This window comes from Myotis davidii, unplaced genomic scaffold (genome assembly GCF_000327345.1).
Source record: "Myotis davidii unplaced genomic scaffold, ASM32734v1 scaffold705, whole genome shotgun sequence".
NCBI classification, from domain to species: domain Eukaryota; kingdom Metazoa; phylum Chordata; class Mammalia; order Chiroptera; family Vespertilionidae; genus Myotis; species Myotis davidii.
Genome location: NW_006296405.1, coordinates 2,512,909 through 2,526,160, shown reverse-complemented (window position 1 = coordinate 2,526,160; position 13,252 = coordinate 2,512,909). Strand labels below are relative to the sequence as shown.

The 13,252-nt window shown below is 35.7% G+C and overlaps 1 protein-coding gene across 2 annotated transcripts in view; it reads right to left on the bottom strand.

Annotated features, from left to right (window-relative positions):
• ZNF800 (zinc finger protein 800) overlaps positions 1 to 13,242 on the bottom strand; it is a 26,478-nt gene extending 13,236 nt beyond the window's left edge. For both annotated transcript variants that reach the window (XM_006771407.2, XM_006771408.2), the window contains exons 1-2: positions 13,066 to 13,242; positions 6,580 to 6,675 (exon numbers count right to left, since the gene is read on the bottom strand). In XM_006771407.2, the coding sequence (XP_006771470.1) occupies positions 6,580 to 6,675; positions 13,066 to 13,126 (157 nt within the window). In that variant the 5' untranslated portion in view covers positions 13,127 to 13,242. The remainder of the gene's footprint in view (positions 1 to 6,579; positions 6,676 to 13,065) is intronic.
• Positions 13,243 to 13,252: the final 10 nt, after the last annotated feature.

The following is a 13,252-nucleotide window of genomic DNA, read 5'->3' as shown; positions in this document are numbered from 1 at the left end:
GTGGTGTACAGGGAGATATTAGAATAAGTTTAATCACTTTATCAGTCATTGTTTGCATCACTGTTATTTTTATATCATGTTTTTGATGTTTTTATATCATGCCTCTGCTGTTATATCCTTTTGATACTGTTTATTAATAAATTTGTATATTATTTTCATATACATTTTACTAATTTTCTTTCATCTCCCACACTTCTATTATAGAGAAGGGGCAAATAGCCGTATTAACCCTTTGTGGTCCAATGTTATTTTGGGAAATCAAACAGTCTGGTCCAAATTAATTGACGGGATTGAATGTTGAACTTTTTAATGTTCTTATTGCTCGATGTTGGACCTGCTCCTAGTGCCTGGTCTGTCGAGTCAGCCTCGAGGTTGAACCAAAAGGGTTAAAATAATTCCGCTAATTAATTCCCTTTTAATGTGCACAAATTTCATGCACCGGGCCAGTAGTCTCTATAAATAAGATTTTTCTAGTCTATGTAGTGGACTAAAAAATCCAAAAAAGGGACCTGAAAGATTTTCTAATTCTATTTAAACATTTTACCAATGAGAAAAATACTTTTAATTTTTAATTCCATAAATACAGACACACAAAAAAAAACACACAACGTTTTCCCCAAAGTTGGTTTTAGTAGCCCTTTAAGGTTTTTTGTTTTTTTTCCCATGGGGGTATAATAACTTTATTTTAATCAGCTACCATTTTCTAATTGCTCTGCTAACAATCAGACACAGCCAACCATTGTGCCTTCATAAATAGCTAAAACCTGAGACAACAGACATGGTCATCTAGACAGCACCATAAAGTTCTTCAACAGCTCTTGATCCCGGAAAAGAGAAAGCCATGGTGCCTTCCTCCTAATTATTCCTTTTCCTCCCTCTTTCTTACCCTAATTATCTTAGAAATCACTATATACTACTTATACAGATCACCAATCAGTATTTTTCAAAACACCAGCCCTCCAAAAGGTATGGTTTTTGATGCCTAGAAATTAACTGATTAGTGTGTATTTCGGATTCTCACATAATAGGTGTGTAATAAAAATTAATTAAATCTCATCAAGGGTTTATCTGGTGCTATTCCTTAATGCCAAATACATTGTATAAACTGGCAAAATAAAATGGTATACTGCTGGCTTTACTGTTTTCTCACACATGAGCTTAGTCTTCAGAATATCATCCCAGCATTGCAAGCAAATCTGTAACTCCTGTCAAACCTTCTGAGTTCCAAGACAAGCATGAAAGAAATTTGTAACTAATCATGCCTTAACATAAGTACTTAAAGGTAAAAAGTAGAAAAACTTAAGAAAATTAAAATTATCTTAAAACTACCACTTACAAGGCTTGGTTAAAAAAAGTCACGAGGGTACCCAACTGGCATGGTTCAGTGGTTGAGTGTCAACCTATGAACCAGGAGGTCACAGCTTGATTCCTGGTCAGGGTACATGCCCAGGTTGCGGGCTCAATTCCCAGTTGGGGGTCTGCAGGGGGCAGCCAATCAATGATTCTCTCTCATCATTATTGTTTCTAGCTCTCCCTCTCCCTTCCTCTCTGAAATCAATAAAAATATATTTAACAATATATAAAACAATAAAAATTTAAAAAAATCACGGGGGTAACTGTGGAACACAGCCACATACTACAATAAATTTATAAATACAATAAAATTATTTTAGTGCCTAATTGATGAATCTTTTACTTTAATTTAACAGGTATTTATTGAACACCTATTAAATACCAAGTACAATGTTATTATTCACTGGAGACATGAAAGTGAAGGGTATGATCTATGCACCTGAGAAATTCCCAGACTAATATAATGGCTGCTCTCCTAGGAATGTAGCCCCAAATAATATGCTTTGAAGGTGAATTCAAAAAACAACAAATCAAACAAATCTATTTTTTTATTCATCCAAAAACTATTTGATCTTTAAAATATCTAGATTGCAAATTTCCTAAAATTGCTATGTAACAACAAACAAAAAAGGCACTCCCTTATATATCTCTGATAAATCACAGTTCCTTTGCTTACAGAGACAGGACTGAGGTGTCATCACCCAGTTACATCTTATACTAAACTGACATTAATGTTGCTTTAAGTAGGAAAAAAAAAGACCTTCAAAGAAGGAAAATGACAATAGCAAATATACAAAGTTAATTCTCTTTTTCGCTACAATTTATTCCTCCTTAAAATTCAAAAACGATGTTGTGCCTTGTACATAGCTGTATTGTATTCTGTAGGCAGAATCTTTATCCTATAATGTACATTATCTCTTTATAGTATTATGTATTTCAAGAATTTAAAAAGTTGTCAACTTCATATTAAACCAGTTTTAAATACTGGACAAAGTTATTATCCTTCTCTTTCTCCCTATTTTTCTATTTCTAACCTTAAGATAATCCATAGCTTTCCCTCTACCATAAGACTAAAAGACTAAGAAAGAATATTAAACTCAATTAAATCCATTTTAATAAATGTCTCATGAAAGTATAAATATTTTTGTTATTTAAATATTTATTTCAGTTTAGGGAGAAAGCTCAGGAAGGAAGGAAGCTAAAATACAAGTGTGAATAGAAAGGAGGGAAATTTGAAGACAGCAAGTTATAGAGGTGATCCTAGAGGACAACAGTCAAGGCAAGGCTCCAGCAAGAGCAGGGTACAGTAAAGGTGGTACCACAAGTCAGGGATTCAGAGCAAATGACATGTCTCCAATCACCCAACCATCAGGGATGTCAGAGTAGAAAATCTGTACGTTGAAGCAAAACAGACAGTTTTCTAAAAAAAAAAAAATAGAGAGAGAGAGAGAGATCTATGGACAGATGTCAAACAATAGTGGACTGTATTATTAATAAAGCAAAGATATATAATATGCACACTTGGCTACCATTTATATTATGAAGAAAATGAGGAATTTATGTTTGTACATGCATAGGTCTCTGGAAGAAGACACAAACCATGTAGCAGTGGTTGCCCGAGAAAAAAGAAACTTGTTTTTATATATTGTTTTGTACTTCTTTATTTTTTTTTTAAGCCACAAGCACAATTCCAAAAACGAAAAATCTATTCAAATTAATTTACAAGTCAAGCACACTAAAATAAAAAGCTATCAAAGGTAAAGAAGGATTTGTAATTTAAAGCCAGAAAAAAAGGCTAAAGCAAAGCTGGAGTGTGAGGCAAAGAGAATGGGTCAAAGTTGGTCATGCAGTCAGTAGTACAGCACACATGGGCTTGGGTGGACCTAAAAAATGAGTCAACTCCTTCAGCCTTTTATGAACTTCCAGCTTGGATAGGAATACATACCAGGTCACAGACAGCCCAGTGTAGGCAGGAGAAGGTGAGTCACTTAAATAGAGATGATACCATAGCTGCAGACAATTACCTGAGCTTGAAGATAAGGGTAGATATCCTAATATGACTACTGCCAACCTGACAGCCTCTAGGGTTAACAAGAACAAAAGCAAGGGCTTCAGAGTTTTACCTTCAAATATCTGTCAGATATATAACACCACCATGGTAGTTCTTTAAATGCAATGTGTGTGACCCAGCTTATTGGAAAGAACCTAGAAAGAGATGAGTTACTCAAGGCAGGCTTGGGAGTAGAGGGACTGGGAGGAACCTGCAAATCTCAGGTTGGGAAGGGATCTCAATCCCTCCAAACTTCCATCTTACCCTCCCAAGGTTTTAGTCAGGCACAGCTTGAACACCTCAGTGCTAAAGAAGAGCTACCTCCGTAGACTTTAGATTATCCAGATATGTAAGAGATTATCTTGAAGAAATTAAAAATGCTTAGCTATGAGATACATTAATAAAGTAAAAAGTTTGTTTTTATTGATCTCAGAGAGGAAGGGAGAGGGAGGGAGAGAAAGATCAATGATGAAAGAGAACCATTGATTAGCTGCCTCCTGCACGCCCCCTATTGGGGATCGAGCCCCCAGCCCAGGCATGTGCCCTTGACCAGAATCAAACCTGGGACCCTTCAGTCTGCAGGCTGACGCTCTATCCACTGAGCCAAACCAGCCAGGGCTAAGAAATTCCTTTTTAAATCCATAAATAGTTTCCTTATATCAGTCAGCATATTTCTAAATCACCTCTAATTTAAATTATTGGGTACTTAAAGAATTAAAATTATAGTATTTTCACAATTTGCCTAAATAAAAAATAACTGAGAAGGCAAATCTGTTGGGGATATTTTATTATTTTATATATTTTTATTGATTTCAGAGAGGAAGGGAGAGGGAGGGAGAGAAATAGAACATCAATGGTGAGAGAAAAATCATTGATCGGCTGCCTCCTGCATGCCCCCACTGGCGCTTGAGCCCACAACAGGGGCATGTACCCTGACCAGGAATCAAACTGTGATCTCCTATTTCATAGGTTGATGCTCAATCACTGAGCCACACCAGCCAGGCTGCTGGGGACATTTTAAAAGGAACATACTACAAATTTCACAGTCACTTTGCTTTAGCTTAAACCAGTGGTTCCCAACCTTTTTTTGGCCATGCCCCACCTAAGCATCTCTAACAGCCTGATGCCCCCTCTGTGACATATAATTCTTATTATTCAAAAAGTGAACTCCTATTCACGTGAAAGAAGCCTAAAAAGCTATTAACTTGGTGTAAACAAGCTTCCAAAGAACATGGCATCCATGAAAGAGAAAAATAAAAGAATGAAAGGACAGTTGAAGTACTGAGGAAGAAATCACTAAGAAATTGTTTAAAAAAATAGTAAAAACATGAAGTGATATGAAAAAAGAGCAAATAAAGTTTCAAAACATATAATAGAGAACGGAAATGCATAAATATGTCACAATATATATTTACATACTGTGTTATGAGGCCCCTAGAACCATAAGAAATGCAAAAAATTCACTGTTAATAACTCATTCTCGAATTGCCCCCCTTCAAAATCAAATTGCCCCCAGTGGGTCATGTGCCCCACATTGGAAACCACTGGCTTAGACAGTAAAGAAATGCCAAACAAAGAAAACAGGTATAACCACAGTTCAACAAGAAACAAATAATTTCATTTATATTCATCTTTCAAAATTAAAAAATATATACTTTTTGAGTATAGGATCTTGCTGAAAAGGTATTTTTTATAAGACAAAGCATTTATGAATGAACCAATTCTAACTTCTTAATCAAATAACACTATAAAACTGAAGTAGTAGAACGTAACCTTATTAATTCCATATTATGAATTTTTAAAAAGCAAGGAATATTACTGAGTGTGAAAAGCTATTACCTTCATTTCCATGATATAAGAACAAAAAGAAATTTTATTGCTATACTAAAAGTAGCTAACAGAAACTCTTACTACAAACAGAAATTAACCATTCTGTTATGCCAGAAATATATTTAAATACAGTCCCTAATAACTAAAATTTTAATTGTATTTACCATAGGAGAATTTAGTCTATCAATTATTACTGTTAGCCAAGGGTAATTATCAAAAGTAAAAAACAAGAAACACCTAGGTTATACCACTAACCAACCTGAGCAGAGATGTATGGTATATACACAATATTTACTAAATTAAATATACATAAAAGCAATACCATGAGGACTATAGATGACAAGTATAATGGATCTTAAAGAGTCAAAGAAAAAACTTTTTAGATTAAGAAACAATTTATTTCTTAGAATCCTAAAATTAATATGTTTTTCCTTAACAATGTTTTAAAAACAAGCACATCAAAAAAGTTCTCATCAATACAAAACATGTGGTTGCACATAAGTTACTTTTTTTGAATCTCAGTATATTTTCTTATATTAACTTATGTTAATATTTATCTTAATAATTTCATTAAGATAAGTAAAATAACAAAAGATAATCCTTTAAGTGTCCATCAGTTTGCTTGTTCATATTTGACTCAATAGTCTACAATGTCAGAGAAGTGAACAAGTGAATCATAAGAATCACAGCAACTTAAGATCTTACTGATAAATAGCTCTTAATCATTTATATGTCGTAAGCAACATCTCCTTAAAGCAATGAACTACAACTACACAAATACACTTATATATCTAATTATTATAATAATCTAATGGAAAGAAACACTAAACAAATGTAGCTGACTTATTTTAGCCATCTTGTGCTCTATTATAGATATTAAAACTCTATAAACTCCAAGGGTAAGCAGAAGGTGAGTCACAGAGATGATAAAGTAATTAATCTAGGACAAGTGACATCTGAGACATCGTGAGTAAATAACCCACTCTTCTAAAACTTATAAAAACTCAATATAATTTACTACTGTCCTTTGAGAGTTCATAAAGAACATGTCAAAAAATAACAATGAATCTTTAAGAGGAAGAGGAACTTTATCAGCAGATATACCACATAATATATTTCTTTAAACCATAGTAAATAAGTTTATTTTAAAAACCAATATATAATATATAGTACTGAAAAAGAATCTCTAGATCACATATTAATTCATCCACTTTTTAAAAATACATTAAAAATATATTTTAAAATAGTGTATACATTTTAATTTTAAAAAATTATTTCTAAAGATTTCTAGGTAGTTTTTAACTACTATGTGAAGACTGAAAAAATACATCCTAAATCATTCATACCTGATCGAAAGCACTCAATTATTTGTTGAATACCAGATTTGGATGTCTGTAGTGGTTGCTGTAACAAAGGAGCATCTCCAGGTTCCAGGATATAAACTATATGGAAGACAAACACCCACCCCAATCCCCACAAAAAAGGGTTATTTAAATCATTTACTACTGAAGAAAAACAATGGTTTACTATAATCATGTAAAAGACAATCACACTTGTATATATTTCACCATCATCTTTGTAAGACAAAATGAAATAATGGGGAAAAATAACTAAAATCATTCTCAATTCAAGGCTAAAATAAGACTACTTAAAGCTAGATAATAAGTTTAAATGCACAGATTGTCCTATCCTGGTATTATTTAATACATATTTGGCATGTTTGCCTTTTTATTGTCCTTGAGAGGAACCACTATATTTAACCAAAGTTTTAGGACAATGATGGCCTAACCACACCTCATAAACCATTCCAAAACCCTCTGGACAATTTAGTACAGCTCTCTGGGCAACTGTGAGAGCAAAATTCAAAGACCACTGCCTAAGGCAGTGATGGCGAACCTTTTGAGCTCGGCGTGTCAGAGGTGACACGCGAACTCATTTTTTGGGTTGATTTTCCTTTGTTAAATGGCATTTAAACATATAAAATAAATATCAAAAATACGTCTTTGTTTTACTATGGTTGCAAATATAAAAAAATGTCTATATGTGACAGCACCAGAGTTAAGTATCAACCAAAAAAATGAGTTCGCGTGTCACCTCTGACACGCGTGTCATAGGTTCGCCATCACTGGCCTAAGTAAAGAACTGGTCACAATGATAGATGTACAAGAATGTTCACTGCAAGATGAGTGATAAAAAGAAACTGTGGTACATTTATAGCATGGAATACTATACAGCAGTAAAAAAGAAGAATCTCTTACCCTTTGAGACCATATGGAGGGACCTGGAGAGTATCATGCTAAGTGAAATAAGTCATTCAGAGAAAGACAAGTATCACATGATCCCTCACATGTGGAATCTAACAAAATAAACTGATGCACAGAGTAGATCCAGAGACCTGAAGCATGGAACAGAGTGCAGAATCTCAGAGGGAAGGCGGGGGAGGGTGAGTGGGTAGGAGGTAATCAACCAAAAACCTTGTATGGGGGTCATTGGGGGGAAAAAGGGACATATGTAATACTTCCAACAATTATTTAAAAAAAAAAACTTAAAAAGAATGTTCACTGCAGCACTCTGTAGCACTGTAAATAATTGAGAAAAATTTCAAACAACCTAAGAGTCTCAAAAAGAACCAGACTAAGTAAACTAATAAACATCCATATAGCAGAATCTGATTACTGTTAGAAAGCATGAGCTAGATCTACATATACATACAAAGGATGTCAATAATAGATCATTAAGCAACAAAAAACAGGTTTTAGAACATCTCATTTATATTAATATATATTTCAATACATACACAAAGAAATAAATTTAACATATACATGTATATATAAACACAAAAGGTCTGATGGGTTACCAACAAAACTTAAAGGTTCTGTTAAGGTGGCAATTTTCACTTTCTGCCTCACACTTCACTAGTACTTCAGAGCCTGGGCTTTTCTATGTGTGCATTTGAGAAAGTATATTTTTATAAGAATATTCCCATTTTAAAAATTAATTTTTTTTCATATACAGAGGTTTAGATGATCCCTGCTTTCCAAAATTCTCAGATTAGCTGTATAAATATGCAATAAATTAGATGTTAATATGAAACAAGGGAATGAAAAGGAAAACTGAATTTTCTATCAGATATCCAATGAAGAGAGATGGTTATGTTAGAGAAAACCAGCCACTTTAATTACCTCTTTTTTTAATGTTATAATGTTTTACTCAACTATAAATTACCATGTTCACGCAGGATCATCTGCTCAGCTGGGGAGATAAGGACGGTTACTTCAGTCGTGTGTGCTGCTACTACTCAGGGCCTGGGCTCAGACAGCAGTTAGCTCTCTGATAAGGGGCTAAAGCCTGCAGTCCTATGTATATAGACTCTGCAGCCTTAGATTCTCTTAGGCTTATGCTCAGTGTACACAAATGGGAGGAACTATGTCTCAAAACCAAGCCATTTCATTAAGCAAAATTTTCCTAGTTTTAGGAGACACAGTATAGGGTTATTTTAAATGAATTCAGAACATACACAAATACAACTCTTTTTTTTTTTTCATTGATTTCAGAAAGGAAGGAAGAGGGAGAGATAGAAACAATGATGAGAATCATTGATTGGCTGCCTCCTGCACATCCCCCACTGAGGATGGAGCCTGCAACCTGGGCATGTGCCCTTGACCGGAATCAAACCTGGGACCCTTCAGTCCACAGGCCGCTGCTCTATCAGCTGAGCCAAACCAGCTAGGGCCACAAATACAACTCTTGAGAACATCTGACACTGTCACTAACTGCACTGATTAAGACTCCAGACCTGGACTGTGTTGAAATTCTTTTTCTGCCATTTACTAGATACAACCAAGGAAAATGAAAAATCTCTGACCACTCTTTTCTCATCTCTAAAATGGGGATTGTATGAGAATCAAATTAGCTAATAGCGGTAAACTGATCAAAAAAGAGCCTGGAATATACTTAGTGCTCAATTAATGTCCTATCCCCACTACCACCACCACCACCACCACCACCACCACGTGCAAAATCAATTGCTTTCCTGACACCAAAAACTGAAATCTTTTCCAAAATCCAAGAGAAGTAGAATTCAACCCTTAGAGAACCAATATCAGAAGTTTGTAAACAGACTGGTAATACCATTTATTTGGATTAGATAGATCTCTTTCCAGTACTTGTACTTTGTAACTCATAACTGTTTTTAAAAATAGTAATAACTACACAAGAGAAGGTAAAAATTGTACAACTGTAAAGAACCAAAAACTTCAAGGTCTGGCTCTGTGGCAAGAATTCTAGAAAGGGAGAATGAAAAAACAGCAATAAATAAGGGAAGGATACATAAAAAAATGGAAACTTCTCCTTAGAGCCCCCTCTCATCTAGGTACAAGCTCCAGAAAACTTTCTATAATACATCAACTTCCATTCCCATGTGACAACATCTGACTTTAAAGCTAAACTAAATTTTGTTACCCATCACCTTCGAACACTGCTATCACCAGAACACATATACCTCTTAAGACACCATTCAAAATAACCCCAGGATTAGCTTAGTTACGCAAGGACGCATCCACTTATATACACATCTGTGTAGTTCCCATTTAAGAACTAGTCTTTCTTCATAAATACGAAAACTTTATAAATATTTTCATAAAAATTTTTACATATCCTGTCATCCCCTCCCAAGTTCAGGTTATATAACCATTTAGGAAAAACAAAACAAACATCTCCCTCCAACCAAAAACCCAAACCCTCAGAAGTTAGCATCTTTCTTTACATCCTTCCAAGAACACACTTTCAGAATAAAAATAAAAATAGAGTATTGTCTCCTACCTTAAAACAAGCCCCTTAATAGATCCTTCTACTAATCATGTCTGGGAGTTGCTTTAAAATAACAGAGGGTGTTGAAGCAGTTGGAGGGTGTAGAAGGAAATCATGGGGAGGGGAGAATAGACATGAAAAGAGATTGCCCATATATTGGTAACTGATGGGAGTTGTGCAATGGTTATATCAGGTTCCTTATACCATTCTCTCTACAATTGAATGTTTAAAATTTCTATAGCAAAAAAAAAAAATCGTTAAAATATAACTAAGGCCCTGGCCAGTGTGGCTCAGTTGGTTGGAGCACAGTCCTGTACGCCAAAAGGTGGCAGTTCGATTCCCAGTCAGGGCACATAACCAGGTGTGGGTTCCATCCCTGGTCCTGTGCATACGGGAAATGACCCATCTATGTTTCTCTCTCTCTCTCCCTCTCCCTCTCCTTTCAACTCTCTAAAATCAATAAACATATCCTCAAGTGAGGATTTAAAAAGTTTTAATTAAAAAAAATAAATAACTGCCCAATAGGTGTGACTCAGTGGTTGAGCGTCAACCTATGAACCAGGTCACAGTTCAATTCCCAGTCAGTCTCCCAGTGGGGTTATATATATATTATAATAATTAAGAAAATACATACACTACAGGCTTACAATACCACCTTTCACTACAAATTGACCCATCCTATCAAGGCCACCTCAGAAACCACTGCTCTCATCCAAGGAGCTTACCCACTGTTCATAATCCAAACCAGGACAGACTTCTCAGGAGAGCCAATTAAAAGAATGTTTCAAACATCATGTCATCTTTTATCATAATATATTCCTCTCAGTGCTGGAAACATCCTCCCACTCAGCACCTACTTTCCTCTGAAATAATGTCAATTAACTACTCTCTAAGTTAACAAACTTCTAGCTTCCACTGAACTAAATGCTCAAGAAGTGTTTAGTTACTATAAATAAGAAAGCAAAGAAACACCAACTACTTTTGACCTACTAGTCTGAAACAAAAACTGCATGGAAAGCTTAGGGTAAAAGAAAGTTGAAATTTTTTAATTAACTCAACTTGTCTCATTTCTTGTTAATACGGGGAAAAAAAGAATCACAAAAGTTCTAATACAGATTTAAAAGTTCAACTCTAGAGCCCTGGCTGGCACAGTACAGTGGTTAGAGTGTCTGCCCGCCCAAGGGCACATACCTGGGTTGCAGGTTTGATCCCAGGCCAGGCCTCATGCCAGGAGGCAACCAATCTCTCTTTTTTGTGCACCGGGCCTCAAATACACACACACACACACACACAGACACACATATATGTATATGTATATATATATATATATATATGTATATATGTGTGTGTGTCTCCCCCTCTTCCCTCTCTTCCATTCTCTAAAAAATAACTTTGGGTGAGGATTAACAAAAAAAGTTCAACTTTGGAAAGCATCTTTAAAATGACATTAAAGTCTCTAGAAAACTCTAATTATCAGAATACACTAAATAAGATATGGTCATCTTTTATCTGTCTACCTCCTTCCACTCAAAAGTCCTATAAGGGAATGACCTTATTTGTTTTGTTCACCACTTCTATTCCCATTGCCTGGAAAGTGTCTAGCCACCTAGCTGGTGCTTAATAACAACCTGTCAAGAAAATGAATCAATGAACTTCTTCTTGAATAAGATTATTTCATTTATTAGTTCAACCTAAATGACTTGAAGTACTCTTAAAAAAAATAAATAAAAGGTCAGTGGGATACAAAGCATTCACAGCCTTCTACTTCAAAACTAGTAAATTTCGTTCAACACTAGCTAAAACATATCTTCACTTCAAATAATACACAAAATGTGCAGTGTGAAAGGGTGCTGAGAGTTAAGATAGGTAAGGGGACAGACGAATAGAAACTGGATCCCGTCATGGGGTTAACTGTTGTATTAGCAGAGGTGTTACTGATTTTCAGCAAATCAGTGGGGATAGCGTCATTCCACACATTTTACTCTCCAGTGTACCAAGGTTTTCTGAAAGTGGGAGTTCTTCCCCTTTACCATGGCCAATTTTTCCCATTAAGCAAAAGAGTACTCTAAACTCTACTGTGATAAAACTGAGTACATTAGGACAGTTAAAATTCTCCAGCAAAAAGCAAGCAAAAGTATAGTGTCGTAGTAACTTTTAGGTCAAAAATAATAATACCTGTCTTTAACTAGAATAAGTTAGCATTTATTGGGTGTGGAGGCGGTGTGTATTCAATGATTCCTTTTAACTTGTACCTGTTTATGACAAAGCACATCAAACTTCTAAGTTGAAAAACTACCAATAGTTTACAGATCACATTTATCAAATTAAAGTTTTCTAAGTATCCTTCACGAGACTACAAAACCCAAAGTGTTCATTTCACAAATTCAACTTTTGAAAGTTCCACTGAATCAAATGTCCTAAAAATACTCCTGCATCCTACGCAAATAACCAGGTTTTTATTTTTATTTTTTTGCAATACAGTATGTTCTGTCCAAGAAAATTTTTAAAAGGTTGCCTTTGGCAAAGCCTGATTCTCCCAATAAGTTGAGTTCAACCAACTTTTTCTCGCTCAAACTGAACACATGTGTAGGCTTTAAAGCGCTAGCCCCTGATCAAAAAATGCCTACGAAACTTAATTTTTTCAAGTTTAAGTAAAACAACCTTCATGAAGATAAATACTAGCGTGCTACTATTTTTTCCCCCTTTCTCTTCCATCCTAAACATTTACAGAGCATGGGGTACACTAACTGGAGGCTGCCTTGAAAGAAACGGGGGTAACTGATCTTGTGGAAAAGATTTAAGGTGACACCCGCAGTGCCTTTTTCAGGGGCTCGAGAAGGGGAGACCTCCTGTTTGCGCAAGCATTTAGCTTCTCACTAGCTCTGTGCTAGGCTGGGGGGAAATTATAGCCTGCTTCCTTGGGCAGGGCTGCTTGGGCACGAGGAAAAGCGAGCTGGGAGCAGGCAGCAGGCGGAGCGGCCCTGGGGAAGGACAAAGTGACGGGAGGAGAACGGGGTAGGTACCTGGTTCACAGCATCCGTGATGATGGTGGTCAGTCTGACAGTATTTGTCCCTTAAAGGCATTTTCAGTGGGCGCGACCTACTTTCCTTTCACTGTGAGCAGCTCTTCATTGCGGCTTGGCTGCGGGAAGAAGCACAAACCAGTCACTCGCCCTGAACTTCCTGGGGGGCCTTTTCCAGGCGCGTCCC